Consider the following 23,125-nt stretch of genomic DNA (forward strand, 5'->3'; position numbering starts at 1 on the left):
TAGCTAACGTTCTTCTAACGTTATCGTGAAACGTTATGGAGGTTTGCACTTGCACAATTTGACCACTGTGTGGCAACGTTTCCATCATTATGACCTATATTTGCGTTTCAACTATATTCATAAATCATTTTACAATGTTGAAAACAAAGTGATGTACTTCAAAAACATGCAAACTGTGGGAATAACAATCAAACAAACATTAAAATGTATGAGTTTAAATTGTCTTGAAAAGTACAAAACTTGTGTTTGGATTTCGGCACATCCCTGAGCAGCTGATCAGCTGGCCTGGGGGACCAGATGAACATTTCAGAGTTGGGACAAGTAAGCATCTAAAATAAATACATTCGTTTTAATTAAGGATAAGCAGCCATTCTTATGCCTTGTCTTCGAAGGGTGCGCGTCTCGTCGCGCATGCGCCTTGCGAGTGAGCACAGGAAAGACGGATGTGTGACGTCACGAGCAACTGTCTGTGCTACACGAGTTGACTACAGGTTATTGTGTACCACATTAATGTTCTACACGGCTTTTACTACATTAATGTACTAAATGAATGTGCTACTTGAATGTACCACTTCACTATACATACCCATACGTGAGTAAAGCTGCGTTTGCTTTCATGTTTTATAAGTTAACGTGTTAGCTGTCGGTCGGTGTGAACTTTGGAATATTCTTTGGTATCATCGTTGGGGCGAACAGAAGCTTGAAAGTGTTGGACAACAAGTCCAACATGTCCAACAACAAGCCTGACATGTCCAACATGGGCAGTCAAGTAACAGGACGAAAGCGAAGCAGCAACAAGGACAGAAGTACAGCTGAAGACGAGGCTTTAAATCTTATTGCCAAAGAGGTGAGTCAAGAAATCACTTATGTTCTAATCGACAATGAAAATATACTTTCATCTCTTCTACAATGATATAGACTGTCATCTCTAGCACATGTCATCTACAATTAACCTCTTAACCTCTTAACACATATAGAGTATAAATATATCGCATGATGTCATATCATATTCATGCGACCGATAACCTGTGATACCATCGATGTACTATATATTGTATAGCAATTTGACAAAACAAACATTCAATCCCCGTTCTACTGCTTGTTTTTTCTTTGTGTATAAAGTACCTCAGTTGTTAGTAATCCGTCCCAAAAGGAATAGAATCAATGTTTTCATAAGAATAATGAAATTCCACATGCAATGTGAAAAATACATATATCTACTTATATATGTATGAATGAACAACCTTTTTTTGAGCCAAGGCACATTTTTTTTCGTTGAAAAAATGCGTAGGCACACTACCAGCAGCGAAGTGAAGTGAATTATATTTTATGTAGTGCTTTTTCCTCAAGTGACTCAAAGCGCTTTACATAGTGAAACCCATCCATCCATCCATTTTCTACCGCTTATTCCCTTTCGGGGGCGCTGGCGCCTATTTCAGCTACAATCGGGCAGAAGGCGGGGTACACCCTGGACAAGTCGCCACCTCATCGCAGGGCCAACACAGATAGACAGACAACACTCACGCTCACATTCATACACTAGGGCCAATTTAGTGTTGCCAATCAACCTATCCCCAGGTGCATGTCTTTGGAAGTGGGAGGAAGCCGGAGTACCCGGAGGGAACCCACGCTGTCACGGGGAGATCCTGAGCCTGGATTTGAACCCAGGACTGCAGGACCTTCGTATTGTGAGGCAGACGCTCTAACCCCTCTTCCACCGTGAAGCCTAGTGAAGCCTAGTGAAACCGAATATCTAAGTTACAATTAAACCAGTGTGGGTGGCACTGGGAGCAGGTGGGTAAAGTGTCTTGCCCAAGGACACAACGGCATGACTAGGATGGCGGAAGCAGGGATCGAACCTGCGACCCTCAAGTTGTTGGCACGGCCACTCTACAAACCGAGCTATACCGCAGCAGAAAACATTAAATACCGTATTTCCTTGAATAGCCGCCGGGGTGCTAATTAATTTAAAACCTCTTCTCATTCCTGCGCTTATTCAAGGCACGCGGTAAAAGTAAGCAGGCACTAATAATTTTAAAACCTCCCCTGCGCTTACCAATGGCATGCAGTATAAAATTGAGTGTTATAAAAAAAATAATTGATAAAAAATTATTCTGCGGCCGCAGTCCGGTGGTTGGGAACCACTGCTCTACAACATGCCATCTGCGTGCAGGTAAGATGCACGCAGATGGCATGTTGTAGAGCCATATATATATATATATATATATGTATATAATATAGCCAAGAGTCATGCATCCATGACTCGTGGCTATATTATACGCACACCCCCAACCCCGCCCACCTCAACCAACGCACGGAGGAGGGGGCCGGTGGGGGACGGGGGGGTTGGTGCTAGCGGGTGTATAATATAGCCAAAAGTCATGGAGGCTTCGTAATTCTTGGTAATTCTTATGTTGCGTTTATAATGTGTTACAGAGCCAATGTTCTCCAGAAATGTGTTTGTTATTCTTGTTTGGTTAGGTTTCACAGAGTGTAACGCATATTAGTAAGAGTGTAAAAAATTTTTATATCACAACCATTAGTGTGATCTGTATGGCTGTGGAACAAGACCCCTGGTTTACACACAGTAAAAGCAATTCAAACTCAGACGCCATTTTGAAAATGATGATAGGAGAAGCGTCACTCGTGTCGTCACAAATTTGACCCGGTGGTTAAAGTAAGCATGCGCTATGAAATAGAGGAGCGAGTTTTACCCAGCAGTAATTCAAGGCAGGTGCATATTACATGCCCGGCGGCTATTCAAGGAAATACGGTAATTAAACTCAGCAGACAGTAAAACATTGTTCTGGCAATTGCTGGATATTAATTCAAACCGGTAGTGATGGGATCGGCAGTTCTTTTGACTGTACTGAATCACTAGACTCAGTTCCTTAAATTGATTCGTTCAGAAGATTCGTTCACCGAAACACTTCTGCAGCAGCAGTTCTGTGTGCAGGTCGGCGAATCATGAGTCAGTCAGTAACAGGTTCCCCAGCGGCAGATCTCGGTGTGTGAGAATCTGACATGATAATAACAATTTATTTTAAAATTTGCTACAAATATTAATTTCTTTTTTATCCTTCTTCTTTTTTTTCTGTACTCTCCATGAAGTGTCCATGACATTTTAAAATGGATCTGAAAACAAAATAAATAAATAAAAAGTTTTTTAAAGTGGTAAAAATTACATACAAATTTACAAATGGTATTTTTATTTTTAAATTTTAACATTTGACTCGACAACAAAATTGAAATGTATTCTTAAATGTGTTTGAAATGCAATTATTTTCTACATTATTACATTACATTTATTTGAACAATTCATAGTGGATTCGACAAGATAGAAAAAATGATTGTAAAATGTGTTACAAGTTTTCTTTTTTCACATTACATTTTATTATTTTAACATGTAATGTTTCTAACAAAACATACATGTATTAAAAATTTAATAAAAATCACTCTTCCTTTTATATCACATCCAATGTGTTTTTTTTTGTTTTTTTAAACAATTATGATCACTCTAAAAGCGGTATATAATAAACACGATATGAAAAATAGAATAAAAAATGTGTGCAGGTTGGCGAATCATGAGTCAGTCAGTAACAGCTTCCCCAGCGGCAGATCTCGCTGTGTGTCAGTTGGCGAACGACACAAGCCCTCAGCACCCAATGAACGACGCGCAAAGTGACTGAACGAGATCCTCAATGTGACGTCATGCTCCGCGACACAGTCACTTCTGTGCGTCAGTACGTTCGCGAACGTGATTCACGTCGCAACAGAGTCAGTTCCCTGCGTCAGTACATTCGCGAACGTGATTCATGTGATTCACGTCGCAACACAGTCAGTTCCCTGCGTCAGTTCGTTCGCGAACGTGATTCATGTGATTCATGTCGCAACACAGTCAGTTCCCTGCATCAGTACGTTCGCGAGAGTGATTCATGTGATTCACGTTGCAACACAGTCAGTTCCCTGCGTCAGTACGTGATTCTTTTTTTTTTTTTTAAATGTTTATTTATACATTTCAACAATTACAAACAGTAAGTCAAACAACAATATAAAACATTATAAAACATTATGAAAACAGTACAAAACAGCGCCAGGGGGTTGTAAATTCAGAATAACAAAAATAGAATACAAAAATATGTATATAACAAACAAAGTGCAAAGCCATAGGCTCATTCAGATTCATTAAACAACTTAAATTTGGAACACAGCATCATCGTTTTCACAGTAGTAGTAGTAGTAATCACTTCCTGAACTGATTCGTTCCTTTCTCAGTTCAGTTAAGCTCGGCCGCGACCATGCCGGTATGAGTGGAACTGGCGCGAATCACGTGATTCACGTCGCGACACAGTCAGTTCCCTGCGTCAGTACGTTAGCGAACGTGATTCACGTGATTCACGTCGCGACACAGTCAGTTCTCTGCAAGGAGTTTGGCCTCTGGATCTCAGACAGCTTAAATGAGAAGTAAAGATAGATATACATAATCAGCAAAAAGGTGGTAAGAAAGGGAAAAGCAGTAGAAAATGGATGGATGGATGGAAATATTCCTAAACCTTTGGATGATCTTTCTCAAAGGGTTCAAATACATAAAAAATAAGACAGGACCCAAAACGGAACCTTACTCAGACCTTATTTGATTAGCTGTAACACTAAAGCTACTCCAAGATACATGAGGAGAACCACTGTAGAACTGACCCTGACAGTCCTGCTTGATTCTTTAGTCTTCTCAGCATAACCTGGTGATAAGCGGTGTCGAAGGCTAAGGACAGAACCAAGAGAACTAGAACAGCGCATTTACCAGAATCAGAAGACATCATTATGTTGCTTGACACTTTCAGTAAACCCGTTTCCATAGAGTGTTGTTTACAGAAACCGGACTGAAATTACTAATGGATGTTACTTTGATCGAGTAAAAATGTCAGCTGTTCAAAAACCACCTTCTCAAGGATGTTAGACAGGAACGGGAGCCTAAAAATGGGCCTAAAACTATTTTGATTCGTCGGGTCTTTTTTAAGTAATGGCTTCAGTATAACATGTTGGAAAGCAGTGGGAAACACACCAGTAGACAAAGAGAGTTACCCAAGGGCCAATTTCCTCAAACACTTTTTAGAAGAGCCTACAGGAAAGCATGTCAGATGAACAATAGGAAGGCTTCAGTGCAGAAATATCAGCAAACGTCACAGTTTTAAATGAAGACCACATGCTGGGGACAGGCTCAAACACACCAGGGGTAGTACCACACGAAAATCCGGCAGTATTTTATCCCTTTTCATCTTAATTATGTTAGTGAAAAATCTCAAAAAGGCATAGCTGTCAGCTTCATAAAAACGGGGGTAACTGGAGCAGCAGGACATAAAAGATTTACATTTTTATTTGTAATTTCAAACAACACTTTGGGATTTTTTTTATTCAATGTTACTATTTGACAGATTGGATAGATCTGGCATTTTCAGCAATCATATTCTATGATGACACAAGATCCCTGAGATGTATCCTGTGCACTTCAAGGTTAGTGGTGTGCACAGGCGTTCGTGCTTTCGACGTAGTCTCTCTTAAGTCTTAGGATATCATCAGTTGTGCAAGGGCTTGCGTTTTTCTGTGTAGACAAATTGTATTTCACAGGAGCCACTTGATCCAGAATTGTTGTTGCAGTTGAGCAGTCTGATGGCTTGGGGATAGAAGCTCCTCCTGAGTCTCTCCGTGTTGGCCATGAGACTCTGGTAGCGTTTGCCTTACTGCAGCGGTGAGAAGAGGCAGTTTCTTGGGTGGATAGAGTCCCTCACAATCCTCTTGGCCTTGGATCTACACCGCCTGGTGTAGATGTTGCAAATGGTTGGGAGCACACCTCCGATGGTGCGCTTGGCTGATCTGGCCACTCTCTACAGTCTGTTGCGGTCGTGTGCGGTGCTATTTCTATACCAGGAGGGGATGTTTCCAGTCATGACACTCTCTGTTGTGCATGTGTAGAAGTTTCTGAGGATCTTGTGGTTTAGCTTAAACTTCTTTAGTCTCCTAAGTAGAGACGCTGCCGTGCCTTTTTAACCACTTTGTCTATGTGTGTGGTCCCGGACAGCCATCCATCCATCCATCCATCATCTTCCGCTTATCCGAGGTCGGGTCGCGGGGGCAGCAGCCTAAGCAGGGAAGCCCAGACTTCCCTATCTCCAGCCACTTCGTCTAGCTCTTCCCGGGGGATCCCGAGGCGTTCCCAGGCCAGCCGGGAGACATAGTCTTTCCAACGTGTCCTGGGTCTTCCCCGTGGCCTCCTACCAGCTGGACGTGCCCTAAACACATCCCTAGGGAGGCGTTCGGGTGGCATCCTGACCAGATGCCCGAACCACCTCATCTGGCTCCTCTCGATGTGGAGGAGCAGCGGCTTTACTTTGAGCTCCTCCCGGATGGCAGAGCTTCTCACCCTATCTCTAAGGGAGAGCCCCGCCACCCGGCGGAGGAAACTCATTTCGGCCGCTTGTACCCGTGATCTTATCCTTTCGGTCATGACCCAAAGCTCATGACCATAGGTGAGGATGGGAACGTAGATCGACCGGTAAATTGAGAGCTTTGCCTTCCGGCTCAGCTCCTTCTTCACCACAACGGATCGATACAACGTCCGCATTACTGAAGACGCCGCACCGATCCGCCTGTCGATCTCACGATCCACTCTTCCCCCACTAGGTGAGTGATCAGACAAAGAGCAGCTCAAAGACTTCTATGGAATTACAACGAAATGAACCCAGATTTCCCTCGCCCGGACGTGGGTCACCGGGGCCCCGCTCTGGAGCCAGGCCCGGAGTTGGGGCACGATGGCGAGCGCCTGGTGGTCGGGCCTGTTCCCATGGGGCCCGGCCGGGCACAGCCCGAAGAGGCAACATGGGTCATCCCTCCAATGGGCTCACCACTCATAGGAGGGGCCATAGAGGTCGGGTGCATTGTGAGCTGGGCGGCAGCCGAAGGCAGGGCACTTGGCGGTCCGATCCTCGGCTACAGAAGCTAGCTCTTGGGAACGGGATTAGGTCTCTGCTTTTTGCAGATGATGTAGTCCTGATGGCTTCATCTGGCCGGGATCTTCAGCTCTCACTGGATCGGTTCGCAGCCGAGTGTGAAGCGACCGGAATGAGAATCAGCACCTCCAAGTCCGAGTCCATGGTTCTCGCCCGGAAAAGGGTGGAGTGCCATCTCCGGGTTGGGGAGGAGACCCTGCCCCAAGTGGAGGAGTTCAAGTACCTAGGAGTCTTGTTCACGAGTGGGGGAAGAGTGGTCCCGGACAGGTCTTCTGATATTGTCAATCTGAGGTATTTGAAGTTAGTCTTTCTCTCGACCGGCGTCCTGTCTATATTGAGTGGACTGTAGTTCTTTGCCCCTCATCTCCTTAAATCCTCTATGATTTCCTTGGTCTTGCTGACGTTCAGGGCGAAGTGGTTCTCCTGACACCACAGTGCCAGGTTCTTCACTTCACTCAGGTAGGTCGTCTCATCGTTTCGGGAGATCAGGACCACTACAGCTGTGTCGTCAGCAAATTTCACAATGGATGGAGTTGGTTGTGTTTTTAGCCACACAGTTATGTGTGTAGAGTGAATAGAGGAGGGGGCTCCGAACACAGCCCTGGGGTGCACCAGTGTTGAGGATAATGGGTGATGAGGTGCAGTTCCCTGCTCTCACCACTTGTGTTCTGCCTGTCAGGAAATCCAGGACCCACTGACAGAGTCTGTACAATCTAGCGCGTCCTGGAGCGTGCTCTCTGAGTTCACAGACCAACGCTTGACTTCTCACGTCACCACGGAGGTGCGCTTCAAACTTAGTTTATACCTTGGTACGAGCAAGATGGCGGAGTGATCTGATTTACCGAAGGCTGATAAAAACTGTGATTTAAAGCCACATTTGAATTGCGAGTAGCATTGGTCTAATATATTATCGCCTCGGGTAGGACAGGTCACGTGTTGGTAAAACATTGGTAATACCGTTCTAAGTTTCGCCTTATTAAAGTCCCAGCAACCACAATAGCAGCATCAACATGAGCTGTCTGGAGTTTGTTTATCTGGTCGTAGAGCTCTGAAAGTGCGGTCTCAACGTTGGCCTGCGGTGGAATGTATACTCCGATGAGTATGACTGATTTTAGCTCCCTTGGTAGGTAAAACGGGCGGAATTTGATGATGAGAAACTCCAGGTCCGGTGAGCAGTGTTCCGCTATATTCTCCACACTGCTCGGTTCACACCAGTGTTTATTCACCATAAGAACACACCTCCGCCTCTCGATTTCCCCGACGACTCGTTCCTGTCGCTCCAGTACACGGAGAAGGGCTGCAGGATGATGGCGTGGTCTGGAAACTCCGGTGTGAGCCAGGTCTCAGTGAAACACAGGACATTACAGTCTTTGATGTCCTGCTGGAACTTAATCCTCGCCCTGATGTCGTCCAGCTTGTTCTCAATTGACTGGACGTTGGAGAGCAGGATAGAATGGAAAGGCGTCCAGCTCGCACGTCTTCTGACACGGTTCCTTATTCCCCCTCAGCTGCCACGGTATCGATGGTGTGTCTGCCATTCTCCTTTGTTGTTGTTACTGGCGCTACCATGGACTCTCATTTCTGCAGGCAGTTCCTTCAAGAGGTCTGAGCTTTGTTAAAGTTGGTGAGTTGTTTTTGAATTCATGTCCAAAAGGGTCTATTGGTCGTAAACAATTGTTGTGCCATTGGTCGAAGTAAAACAAACAAAAAAAACCTACACAAAAAAGAGACGAGGAGGAGTGAGAAACGCCAGTAATGTAATGCCCGCAGCTAAAAGCAACTTAACCTGCCTGAGCTAACATTAGCCATGCTAACGTTAGCTCTCGGCGAGAGCGTATGACGCTAGACGCGCGACAGTATGTGAAGTATGTAAGAAGGCGGGCTTGTTTTCCGTCTCTGTGAGAATTAGAGATGAGGAGTGAGAAACGCCAGTAATGTAAACGCCCGCAGCTAAAAGCAACTGTGTGAAAACATATAATCGAATATTACGACATACTCATTTTCTATATCGTACAGAGACAAACCTGCGATATATCTTTTATATCGATATCTCGCCAAGCCCTACTACACACCCAAGCTTTTATGTTAAATCTGAATATCTTAATTACTCAGACAGTAATGTGTTTATAGAGGTTTATATAGGGTAATGTTGTTTCTTAATGGGCAAAGAGTAAGATGTTAATGTCTCTTGTGTTCGAACATGTTACCATTTAAGATAGCTAGCTAGATAACACTAGTTGGTATATAAGTTTATTAAAATGTGGTTATCAATCACGGGTTTACGATTATTTTAATTTGATACGATAATACTAACATTTGGGAATGTTTCAGCGGTTATCTTTATTACTCTTTATCGTTACATCTCTATTACCAGAAGGCTAAAGAGATATAATAGTGTGAAGATTAGCATTATTAGGTAGCATTATCAGGCCTGTCACGCTTCGCGGCGCACTTGCTGTGCGGAGTTGCCACTTCGTGGATGCACACACGACCGGTCAGCAGGATTGCAGGTAAGAATTGTTTTTAATATAATAAAACAAAACAACAATGACACCAAATGGAAAAATAAAGTGTGTGCCTACGCACAGAAAGCTAAAGCTAAAACTTAGCAGGAGACAAAAGAACAAACAAAAGACGTGCTGAGCGCACGCGAAGCTAAGGCGGAACTTAGCACAAAGGAATCTCTAAATCATGGGAACTTACGTGCTGTTGCATTTAGCAAACAATGAGCCGAGGCTGAACTAAGGAATAACGCAGGCTTATATACTCAAATGATAATTGCCATCAGGTGTGCGACAAAGGAATAGCAGCTGGGACAACATAAGAAACCATGGTAACGAGCTACATCAGGAAGTACACAAACACAGGAATCGGCCAAGTCTAAAACTAAACATGAACAAAGACATAAACGACAAAACCATAAACGATCCGCATAGCGGATCGTGACACTACCCCTCCCCCAAGGGGCAGATCCCAGATGCCCCAAAAATCCTGACGTACAAACCCCCCCCCACAACTAGACAGTGCAAAAGAGAAGGGAGGGCGGAGGGAGGACCTGATGGAGGGCTGACAAGTCCTGCATCCTTGACTCCACCAATTACACCACAGGCAGCGGCGGCGGGTGGGACGCCGCCACCATAAAAGTCTAGGCGGGCGGGCCCGCAGAGGCCACATCCGTGGCTGACGAGGACCAGGGCGCGCCCCGCGAGGAGAACGCCCTGGGTAGGGCCACCACCATGGCCGGCGTTGGGGTAGATGCACCCGCCAAGAAAGAAGCCCGTGGTACGGCCACACCCGTGGAGATGGAAGCGCCCAGCGAGGTAGACGACCTGGGCACGGCCGACGTGGAGGCAGATGCGCCCGAGGAGGACAACCTGACGCTCGGCGTGGACCTGGACCCCGAGTTGGACCTCGGCGCTGACCAGGACATAGACGTCGACCTGGACCCGGGCGTCGGCTTGGACTTGGGCTTGGAGGCCGGCTTGAACTTGGGCTTGGGGGCCGGCTTGGACTTGGGGGCCGGCTTGGAATTGGACTTGGGCCTGGAGGCCGGCTTGGGCTTGGGCCTGGAGGCCGGCTTGGGCTTGGGCCTGGAGGCCGGCTTGGGCTTGGGCTCGGAGTCCAGCTTGGGCTTGGGCTCGGAGTCCGGCTTGGGCTTGGGCTCGGAGTCCGGCTTGGGCTTGGGCTCGGAGGCCGGCTTGGGCTCGGAGGCCGGCTTGGGCTCGGAGGACGGCTTGGACTCGGAGGCCGGCTTGGATTTGGGGGGCGGCTTGTACTTGGGGGCCGGCTTGGACTTGGGCTTGGGCCTGGAGGCCGGCTTGGGCTTGGGCCTGGAGGCCGGCTTGGGCTTGGGCTCGGAGTCCGGCTTGGGCTTGGGCTCGGAGGCCGGCTTGGGTTCGGAGGACGGCTTGGACTCGGAGGCCGGCTCGCACCTGGACTTGGACTCGGAGGCCGGCTCGCACCTGGACTTGGACTCGGAGGCCGGCTTGCACCTGGACTTGGACTCGGAGGCCGGCTTGCACCTGGACTTGGACTCGGAGGCCGGCTTGCACCTGGACTTGGACTCGGAGGCCGGCTTGCACCTGGACTTGGACTCGGAGGCCGGCTTGCAGCTGGACTTGGACTTGGAGGTCGACTTGCACCTGGACTTGGAGGTCGAGCCCGGCGTGGTGCAGGCGTGGGAGGTTGGCGTGGTGCAGGCGTTGGAGGTTGGCGTGGTGCAGGCGTTGGAGGTTGGCGTTGTGCAGGCGTTGGAGGTTGGCGTGCTGCAGGCGTTGGAGGTTGGCGTGGTGCAGGCGTTGGAGGTTGGCGTGGTGCAGGCGTAGGAGGTTGGCGTGGTGCAGGTGTAGGAGGTTGGCGTGGTGCAGGCGAGGGAGCTCGGCGTGGCGCAAGCGTGGGAGCTCGGCGTGGGGCAGGCGTGGGAGCTCGGCGTGGGGCAGGCGTGGGAGGTATCTCTGGTGCAGGTGGCTCGTCTGTTGGCCCGGGCGTAGCCAGTGGCAAGGCAAGCAGCAACCTCGATGGGAGGAGGTCTGCCTGTCCCACTGACACGCCATTAGCCTAACCCCCCCCCCCCCCCCCCCCCCCCCCCCGCCTCAGGAAGCAGATTCCAGATGGCTGAAGGAGCGGGTGGGGGGGGAATCTGTGCGAGCTTGGTGTCTGTCAAGGGCATGGGAGGGTGGGCGCTTGGAAGCCTGGGAGCTGGCCTTGTGCGTTTGCGCCGCACGCGTCCCTCAGGCAGATTTACAGCAGGTGCTGGGGAGGAAAAGCCACATGGGAAGCAGCTGGGGAAAGTCCTGCACTTTTTTTCTTGTGCATGCACCTGCGCGGTGCCTGGTCGCCGCTGGAGCCCTCGCCTTACGGGTGGTGTGACGTACCCACGCAGGTGGCAACGCGCTAAGGAGAACGTCGGGGTGGCTTGTGAGTGGGGGCGGAAGCGGTCCTCCGCGTCCGCTATCCTCGCCATCAGTAGCCCCCATGCCACCACAGCTTCGGCCGGCAGATCCTCCGGCAGCTCTATCTCGTCCTCGCTCTCCTATGGACGAGAGTCTGCTCGGAGCTCCCGGAAGATCTCCATTTTTTCCTCATCGGAGAGGAACACCTGTTCTTGCTGGGGCTGGATTAGTGCGAAGTGGCCTTCGTTGGCTCGGCTCATTCTGTCACGCTTCGCGGCGCACTTGCTGCGCGGAGTTGCCACTTCGTGGATGCACACACGACCAGTCAGCAGGATTGCAGGTAAGAATTGTTTTTAATATAATAAAACAAAAGAACACTGACACCAAATGGAAAAATAAAGTGCGTGCCTATGCACGGAAAGCTAAAGATAAAACTTAGCAGGAGACAAAAGAACAAACAAATGACGTGCCGAGCGCACGCGAAGCTAAGGCGGAACTTAGCACAAAGGAATTTCTAATACATGGGAACTTACGTGACTGTTGCTTTTAGCTAACAATGAGCCGAGGCTGAACTAAGGAATAATGCAGGCTTATATACTCAAATAATAATTGCCATCAGGTGTGCGACAAAGGAATAGCAGCTGGGACAACATAAGAAACCATGGCAACGAGCTACATCAGGAAGTACACAAACACAGGAATCGGCCAAGTCTAAAACTAAACATGAACAAAGACATAAACGACAAAACAATATGTGGATCGTGACAAGGCCATGTTCACTGTCCCAATTTTTTTTTTTTTTTCTATCTTGATTTGATGAAGTTCTTCCCTGCAGTGTGAACACAGCTTCAAACACATTCAAAGACTCACTTTAGCACCAGTGCTCAAGAAGATTCATGCGTTAATCAGCTTTAAAATGAAAATACTTCTAATATCATCACATTGCTTGTCCACGGCATGGAATAAAAATATTTTTAAATTGAACACAATTAAGGATAAACAGGACTTACTCTTGAAATAATGGGAAAAAAAGTAATTAGGCCAAAGGCTGAACTGCACATCTTTTTATATTCACCCTACATACACTCAAACTGATTTTTTTTAAAAGGTAACTTTTTCAAAGAGAAAATAGTCGGTTTGTCATAAGCATTTGTTATTGGAATACATTTAACCATTTCATGAGTTTACCTAGTGAAAAAGCAAAACAACATATTCTACCATGAAAAACTTTTGAAAACATTGCATTTGAAATGTATGACAAATACATTAAAATGTGGGCTGTCACACAATTAAAATATTTAATTGCGATTAATTGTATGGTTAACTCCAAATGGAGCCTGATTAAGTGGGTTTATATTTAATAAGTGTACTCGTAAAATATACAACAACATGGGACTCGACATTTTTTTTTGTTTTATGCAAATGTTTGTTTATTAAATATTATGCTTTTTAACATCTTAATACAAAATGTACATACAGAGGCAGACACTCGCACACACACAATGCAAGAGTTTTTTTCCACCACTATTTTGGATGACGTGGCTCAGATGGTAGAGCGGCTCTGGCAGCAACATGAGGGGTTCCAGGTTTGATTCCAGCTTCCGCCATCCTAGTCCCAGCCGTTGTCTCCGTGGATAAGACACTTCATCCACCTTGCTGCCAGTGCCACTCAAACTGGTGTATGAATGTATATGAATCTTTGGTGGTGGTTGGAGGGGCTATAGGTGCCAATTGGCAGCTGTGGCAACAAATGTAGCTTACCACCATGAAAGTCCGAATGTGTAGTGAATGAATGATGGATTTTCTTTTCTCTGTGAAACGCTTTGGAGTGTCCAGAAAAGCGCTTTATCCAGCACCTTCAAAATAAGTATTTATTTATTTTTAACATGAAAACACTTTTTTAACATGAAAACAAGTTTAAGTGACTTATTGTATGAATAGATTTACTGTATATGGTCTATTATTTACGTATTATTGGATACAATAAGTTTGAAAAACAGCTCAAATACCATAAAAATTTTCCATTATTTTGAAAACCAGAGGATGTGCATCTAAATTGCCTGTCAGAAGCGCGTAAGCACCTAAACGAGTTAACACCTGGCAAAAGTAAGGAGAGAAAGTTGAAGAGCAAGGTATTTTATGCTAATTAATGCATTTCTTGTTCAAGCCTGTGTAAACTACCCTAAATCGTTTGACATTACTACCTACAATAACGTATAACTGTGTATCTTTGAAAACTTCTTTTGGGCGTCTGTGTGGAGTATGCATTTGTCTCCGTGCATGTGAAGTGAAGTGAATTATATTCATATAGTGCTTTTTTCCATTGTGAAACCCAATATCCATCCATCCATTTTCTACCGCTTGTCCCTTTTGGGGTCATGGGGGGTCGCTGGAGGCTTTCCATTGTGAAACCCAATATCCATCCATCCATTTTCTACCGCTTGTCCCTTTTGGGGTCATGGGGGGTCGTTGAAGCCTATCTCAGCTGCATTTGGGTTAAAGGCGGGGTACACCCTGGACAAGGTGCCACCTCATCGCAGGACCAACACAGATATACAGACAACATTCACACTCACATTCCCACACTAGGGCATATTCAGTGTTGCGAATCAACCTATCCCAATATCTAAGTTACAATTAAACCAGTGTGGGTGGCACTGGGAGCAGGTGGGTAAAATGTCTTGCCCAAGGACACAACGGCATTGACAAGGAATATATATATATATATACATATATATATATATATATATATATATATATATATATATATTAGGGGTGTAACGGTACACAAAAATTTCGGTTCGGTACGTACCTCGGTTTAGAGGTCACGGTTCGGTTCATTTTCGGTACAGTAGGAAAACAACAAAATATCAATTTTTTGGGGTTATTTATTTACCAAATTTGTAAACAATGGCTTTATCCTTTTAACATTGGGAACACTATAATAATTCTACCCACGTTAATCAACATTAAACTGCCTCAAGTTGTTGCTTTGATTAAATAAAATGACAAAACCTTTCTTCTACATATATAATAATTCTACCCACGTTAATCAACATTAAACTGCCTCAAGTTGTTGCTTTGATTAAATAAAATGACAAAACCTTTCTTCTACATATAAAAAGTGCAACATTAAACAGTTTCAAGTCAACTCATCATGCTTAATTTATTACAGCATTTTAGAAGCTTGTAGTTGACTTTTATTATACACACACACACTCGCACACACTCACACACACACACACACACACACACACAGCAAAATGAGATAACGTAACGCTAAAAGTTAATTAGCATTCACCTCAACCCAGAACTATGAGAGAGCTGAGCTGCAGTTTAAGTTTCTAGAAGGTCAACGGACTCATAGTGATGTTTGTAATAGTTGTGACTGGGAAGTGTTTTCTATAATTTGGGGAGTGTACGATGTCAGCTGCTCACTTGCTAAACACATATCTGCTCATCTCGACGCCAGAGCACTGACAACATGCGCTCTGAATACGCACTGCTGATTGGCCTTTACATCGCTCTGAATACGCACTGCTGATTGGCTTTGTATGTAACCAATCAGATGGTTGTGTGGGCGGGACAATGCTGGGTGCTCACTGCTCAGAGGCAGTTACAATGCAGCTTGTTAAGACTTTCATTTAAAAACTCGTTCGATACACCCTCGTACCGAACCGAACCCCCGTACCGAAACGGTTCAATACAAATACACGTACCGTTACACCCCTAATATATATACATACAAACTCCGTTTCCATATGAGTTGGTAAATTGTGTTGGATGTAAATATAAACGGAATGAACTTATAAACTCATAAACTTTTTTTTTTTTTTGCAAATAATAATTAGAATTTCATGGCTGCAACACGTGCCAAAGTAGTTGGGAAAGGGCATGTTCACCACTGTGTTGCATCACCTTTTCTTTTAACAACACTCAATAAACGTTTGGGAACTGAGGAAACTAATTGTTGAAGCTTTGAAAGTAGAATTCTTTAACATTCTTGCTTGATGTACAGCTTAAGTTGTTCAACAGTCAATACAAATACAAATCTTGAGGTCGTGTCTTACACTTTTTTAATGCGCCACACATTTTCGATAGGAGACATGTCTGGACTGAGGCGGGCCAGGAAAGTACCCACACTCTTTTACTACGAAGCCACGCTGTTGTAACACGTGGCTTGGCATTGTTTTGCTGAAATAAGCAGGGTCGTCCATGATAAAGTTGCTTGCATGACAACATATGTTGCTTCAAAGCCTGTATGGACCATTCAGCATTAATGGTGCCTTCACAGATGTGTAAGTTACCCAGGCCTTGGGCACTAATACACCCCCATATCATCACAGATGCTGGCTTTTGAACTTTGCGCCTAGGACAATCCGGATGGTTATTTTCCTCTTTGTTCCGGAGGACACTACAAATACAATAATACCACAGAACACTTTTCCACTTTGCATCAGTCCATCTTAGATGAGCTCGGGCCCAGCGAAGCTGGCGGCGTTCCTGTGTGTTGTTGATAAATGGCTTTCGCTTTGCATAGTAGTTTTGACTTGCACTTACAGATGTAGCGACCAACTGTAGTTACTGACAGTGGTTTTATGACGTGTTCCTCAGCCCTTGTGGTGGTATCCTTTACACACTGATGTCGGTTTTTGATGCAGCACCGCCTAAAGGATCAAAGATCTGTAATATCATCGCTTACGTGCAGTGATTTCTCCAGATTCTCTGAACCTTTTGATGATTTTACGGACCGTAGATGGTAAAATCCCTAAATTCTTTGCAATAGCCCGTTGAGAAATGTTGTTCTAAAACTGTTCGACAATTTGCTTAAAAATTGGTGACCCTCGCCGCATCCTTGTTTGTGAATTACTTGGCATTTCGTGGAAGCTGCTTTTATACCCAATCATGGCACCCACCTGTTCCCAATTAGGATATTCCAAATAAGTGTTTGATTAGCATTCCTCAACTTTATCAGTATTTATTGCCACCTTTCCCAACTTCTTTGTCATGTGTTGCTGGCATCAAATTCTAAAGTTAATGATTATTTGCACACACAAAAAAAAAATATCAGTTTGATTTGGAAATCATAGTATTCCGTTTATATTTACATCTTACACAATTTCCCAACTTATATGGAAATGGGGTTTGTACATTAATCATTAGTAATGTAGCAGCTTAGTAATATAGAAACACTATTCGTCCCTGAACACCATTGAGTTCATGTAGGCTTTATGATGCAGTTACATTATTATACAGTATCAACTATCAGCGACAGCTTCAGGAAACTCTTCATTTATCATAATGTCGTTTTTTGCTGCTTCAACACAGCTTAATTAACACAGAAATAGGAACATTTAAATAACTTAGTTTTTAACTGTAGGTCAATAATGCTGACTGACAGAGGTAGAGACAGAACTAAGCGGAGCAGCTTGTTAAGACTTGAGCGGCCGCTTTAACAACAAAGCGCTGCGGGAAACCCTGGTAGTATTATGCTCTGGGCCTGTTTTTCTGCCAAATGAACTGGTGCTTTCGGGAGAGTAAATGGGACAATGAAAAAGGAGGATTACTTCCAAATTCTTCAGAACAACCTCAAATCATCAGCCCGAAGGTTGGGTCTTGGGCACAGTTGTGTGTTCTAACAGGATAATGACCCCAAACACACGTGGAAAGTGGTAAAGGAATGTCTAAATCAGGCTAGAATTAAGGTTTTAGAAGGGCCTTCCAAAAGTCCTGACTTAAACGTGTGGACAATGCTGAAGGAACAGGTCCATGTCAGAAAACCAACAAATTTAGCTGAGCTGCACCAATTTTTTCAAGAGGAGTGGTCAAAAATTCAACCAGAAGCTTGTGGATGGCTACCAAAAGTGCCTTATTGCAGTGTAACTTTCCATGGGACATGTAACCAAAAAATACTATTGCTGTATGTATGCTTTTTCAGTAGACCCATAATGAATTCATAAAAAAAACAAACTTCATGAATGTTTTTTCACAAAATGATTTTGGGGGTGATTTTTGTTGTTGTTGACAAAGTCAGGTAGTAAGTCTCTGAATACAGGAATGCTTTGAAGGCAAAACCCAAATGATTCAAATGGGAGCTAATAGTAGTTGTTGTATTTATTTAGTTATTTTGCACTAGTCAATCTTTTTTGTGAAAAATGTAGCATTCAATACCACAAATTGAACATATCTGATCTACAACAATAGTAGCCAATTCTACATTTAATAAGACAAGCTTGAAAAAAATGTGATATTGCGTACTTTAGTTACTGTTTCTTAAATATTTCCAATTCTATTATCTATTGTCAAAGTATCGGATCGGGACTCGAAATCCAATCAGACGTGAGGCTAAAAAAATCCGATCAGGTCAGCAGCCAAAATTGTTAATCGGGACATCCAAAATACCTATGTATTTCTGTAAAGAAAGTGCGTATAATTGAAATTAAAGTAATTGTGTGAGTCAGCGACAAGACACTGCAAGTGTTTATGAGTTTGTCAGAGTAATAAATGTTTTCAAGTCAGAGTAATAAATGTTGAGTGCTAGACTAACATCCAACACTTTTCGAAAGCAACATTCAGCTCTTGAAATGTACTGTTAATATTATAAATGTCCGCTATTTGTTGACAATGTGTCATTTGTAAGCATGCAAAAAATACTGTACTGTCTGTTTGCCACCACTTCCTCTCACTCTGATGACACCTTGGTTGGGCAAACAAACGGGAAGCAGTTTGTGATTACAATCTGACTGGTCTGCTTGCCATGATGTCATCAGGAGGAAGTGAAGACAAAATGGACCACTTCCTTTTAAGGAGAAATATCAAGAGGAGCCAGAAAATAGAGCTGTATGTGTGAGTACATGGAACAAGTCTTTGTGTATTTTACAATAAACAATACAACAATTACATTGTCATCGGGTTGTACAGAAACTAGGTGAAATACTATTTTTACCGTGTATTTTGCCTATACCTTAATATAATCAATAACGAAAGCTGAAAGTGCACTGGGACAACATTTTTTTATTTTTTTTTTTGGGTTCACGTGTGTGACTGAAGTTAAAAAGGGGATTTATAATCTTCATTAACATCAAAACAATCCACTTGTCACGTCTTAACGTGTCACTGAGCTTCATGGTCAGACAAGCTGCGATTTTAATCCCCGCTTGCACGTGTGGAGCAAGCAGTCATAGACTGTAATGCAATTGCTCCTCACCACTTATAAATCATGCATTACGATAGAACGTTACATATAAGTTAATTAAATAACTTCATCCAGATTGGGAATACATTTGTGACAAATGCATTAATTCTGCCAGAGATTTATAATCCAAGAAAAAAATATTACAACAAAACAATCCACTAATGTTGGACATTTTTCAATAGCCTTCCAATCATAACCCCGGAGAAATGGCCCCACTTCCCTCCTAAGATGAACCTGCACACCAGCCATTTTAGTTGCGCTATTGCTCTTCCACACTGCTAGCCATATGATACTACTCCTCCACACTGGGTTTGGGGTTAAGACAATGTATAAATTCTGTAGGATAGGTATCCTTAAATTACTTCTTTTGTCATGATTGCTTGGGTGAAAAAGAACTTTGGTACATTTGTGCTACATAATCATTGATCATTTATCACATGAGTTCAAATATAAATGTAACACAGATCAAAAACCTGATTTAGCATCACATTTACAGAAAAAACTCACAGCAATGACATATAAGAGAAAATGTTGTCTTTGTATATCGTTGCTTGAAAAAAAGTGCATTGGATCAACTTTTTCCTAGTCTTACCTTTTATGTATGTTTTTTACTACACATGACAAGAATAAACGTGTGAACACTAAATCAACTAGACATTTTGCACCAATAACTGTTCTTAAAAGCTTGGTCTGAAATCAGAGTACAGCATCACAAATATCAAGACAACATAAAATTAAATACCTGCATGTATACATCTGTACATCTCGGCCAAACTCAGCTGGGATAGATTCCAGCCCATCCATGACGCTAATTAGGACAAGCACTACACAATATACATCCATTATTGTTTATTTTTCTATTCTGCTATTTGTAAATTGCACTTTCAAAGAGCATATTTGCAACACAGAAAGCAGAAAGACAGCACTTGCTACACATTTACTTTAAAAAAAAATTGTATTGGCCTGATTATCAGTCCGTCCAGTTCTAAGACATATCTTTTTAAATATATATATTTTTTTAAGTCGTGTTTTCACTAACAGTTAAATTCAAATCAATTAAATCTAATTAGTTTTATATAGTTTTCTACATTAAGTGTTTGTTCTGTTGTAGTGCTGTTGTGCGATATCACACAATACCATGCAGTTCTATACGGTGCTATGTAGTGCCATGCAGTAACAGGTACATTTTTACATTTTCAAACAAGTGTTCGGGTGTTCCACCACCATCCCCCTATACAGACTCATCTAAAACTAGGTACAGCAACAGCTGATCTTTCACGGTGCTATTTTTAAACTCTTTAGCAGAACAGGCCAAGTCACCAGGGTGCTTAGACCATAAAGTCGCAAGACTTCACTGCTCTGCCACTTTAAAGGCACCACTTTGCTTGCCAGGACAAAAGAAACGAAGAAAACCAACCAAAACTAGGCATTTCTCTGTTGGTATGACAAATAACAGTGCATCTGGAAAGTTTTCACAGTGCTTCACTTTTTCCACATGTTATCATATTACAACCTCATTCCGAAATGGAAAACATGTATTTGTCCTCAACATTTCACACACAATATTCCATAATGACATTGTGAAATATATTTGTTTTAATACATTTTTGCAAATGTGTTAGAAATAATAAACTAAGAAAACAAATGTACACAGGTTTTCCAAGGCTTTGCCATGAAGCCCAAAAGTGAGTTCAGTGGCATCCTGTTTCAGCTTATCATCCTTGAGATACTACTACAGCTTAATTGGAGTCCACCAAGTGAATTCAGTTAGTTGGACATGATTTGGAAAGGCACACACCTGTCTATGTATAATGTCCCAAACTTGACAGTGCGTTGCCATTAGGGCTGGGCGATATATCCCAGGTTTGTCTCTCTGCGATATAGAAAATGACAAAATTGTGATTTTCGAGTATACGTTCTCACATAGTTGCTTTTGGCTGCTGGCATTACACTACAGGCTTTTCCCACTCGTTCTTGTCTCTCCTTCTCACAGACAGCAAGCGCACCTTCTTATATACGTCACATACGTATACGCCCTCGCGGAGCAGAGAGGTAGCAGCATGGGGAACGTTAGCTGTGGCGTGAGTGGTAATACGATAGAAAGAAGGTGCAAATCTGGTAACAAATGAAGGAAGAATTAATTCCCAAGAAAAACTGCAGGGGGTCCATCGTCTGGCGGTGGTTTGGCTTCAAGTGGGAATATGTCGAACAGACAACCGTAATCTGTCAAGTGTGGGGCAAAAGCGTTGCTACAAAAGTAGAATAACTGCTAATTTGTAGCATCATTTGAAAAGTCACCTGCTAGAGAATGAAGAGTGCTCACTCTGCATATCAACATCTCCCTTCGGTGCCACACCAACAAAATGCCAAGGCAACCTTTTCCACATCAATACTGTATAAAAAAAATAGTCAACAACATAAGGAAATAACGTCCGCAGGAACCTACCACATAGCGATTTGATTGCCTGTTATGCAGCTCATTTTTATTTGACAGTTATTGAAATATCTTGTGTGACATCATGCACAAAAGTGCACTTTATTTGTTTTAAACTATTGGAGTAGCGTTCTGTACAAAAAGTGCACTTTAATTTAGTGTTGTTTTGATATGTCATTTTAGTGACATCATGCACAAAAGTGCACTCATAGCTTGTTTTAAGATGTCTCTGACAACCTTTCACTTTCTGTTTTGAAATGACATTAATTTTTGTGCCACTGCTTAATAATTTTAATGAATACCATCCATCCATCCATTTTCTACCGCTTATTCCCTTTCGGGGTCGCGGGGGGCGCTGGCGCCTATCTCAGCTACAATCGGGCAGAAGGCAGGGTACACACTGGACAAGTCGCCACCTCATCGCAGGGCCAACACAGATAGACAGACAACATTCACATTCACATTCACACACTAGGGCCAATTTTTAGTGTTGCCAATTAACCTATCCCCAGGTGCATGTCTTTGGAGGTGGGAGGAAGCCGGAGTACCCGGAGGGAACCCACGCATTCACGGGGAGAACATGCAAACTCCACACAGAAAGATCCTGAGCCTGGATTTGAACCCAGGACTGCAGGAACTTCGTATTGTGAAGCAGACGCACTAACCCCTCTGCCACCGTGAAGCCCTATATATAGAGTATTTAATGAATACAGTTTTGGTAAATTGACTTAGTTGTGATTTCCCTCTCTGCATAAAGGTTAAAATGAGCATATATTAATGCAGTATGAACAAGAATGTTTTAATGTAGACACATAGAATCATCTTACTGGTATATGCATATAGTATTCATGGCCATCCACACATTAAAGAAGTTTGGAACTAACAGGACTCTTCCTAAAATGGGACCCATTGCCTCCCTGCTTGGCACTCCACAGCAAGGGTTGGAATTGGGGGTTAAATCACCAAAATGATTCCAGAGCGCAGCCAACGCTGCTGCTTACTGCTCCCCTAACCTCCCAGGGCGTGAACATGGGGATAGGTCAAATGCAGAGGATAATTTCACCACACCTACTGTGTGTGTGTGACTATCGTTGGGACTTTAACTTTTACTTTAACTTTAGAGCTAGCTGGCCATCTAAACTGAGCGATGGTAGAAGTGACCAAGAACCTGATGGTCACTCCGTCAGAGCTACATCATTCCCCTGTGGAGAGAGGAGAACCTTACAGTAGGGCAATCATTTCTGGAGAAACCCACCAATCAGGCCTGGACAGTAGAGTGTCCATTCTCTGGTCTGATGAGACAAAGAGTGAACTATTTTCCGTGAATGCCAGGTCTTATGTTGAGAGAAAAACAGGCACTGCTCATCACCAGGCCAATACATCACTACAGTGAGGGATGGTGGGTGCAGCATCATGCTGTGGGGATGTTTTCAGTGGCAGGAATTAGGAGACTAGTCAGGACAGAGGAAAACAGGAAAGCAGCAATGTACAGCAACATTCTGGATGACAACCTGCTCCAGAGCGCTTTTAAAGTCTTACTAGGGCAACAGTTCATATTTCAGCAGGACAATAAGTACACAGCCAATATATCAAGGAAATGGCT

General features: G+C 43.8%; 1 protein-coding gene across 44 annotated transcripts in view; it reads left to right on the forward strand.

The window, feature by feature from the left end:
• Window positions 1-408: 408 nt before the first annotated feature.
• The window catches only part of lrrfip1a (leucine rich repeat (in FLII) interacting protein 1a), a 130,228-nt gene continuing 107,511 nt past the window's right edge, over window positions 409-23,125 (forward strand). For 26 of the 44 annotated variants that reach the window (XM_061918663.1, XM_061918669.1, XM_061918677.1 and 23 more), the window contains exon 1: window positions 410-847. In XM_061918663.1, the coding sequence (XP_061774647.1) occupies window positions 728-847 (120 nt within the window). In that variant the 5' untranslated portion in view covers window positions 410-727. Of the gene's footprint in view, window positions 848-23,125 lie in introns of all 44 variants that reach the window. The other 18 variants (XM_061918697.1, XM_061918686.1, XM_061918702.1 and 15 more) reach the window with 5 other exon arrangements.

Source organism: Nerophis ophidion, linkage group LG13 (genome assembly GCF_033978795.1).
Source record: "Nerophis ophidion isolate RoL-2023_Sa linkage group LG13, RoL_Noph_v1.0, whole genome shotgun sequence".
NCBI lineage: Eukaryota > Metazoa > Chordata > Actinopteri > Syngnathiformes > Syngnathidae > Nerophis > Nerophis ophidion.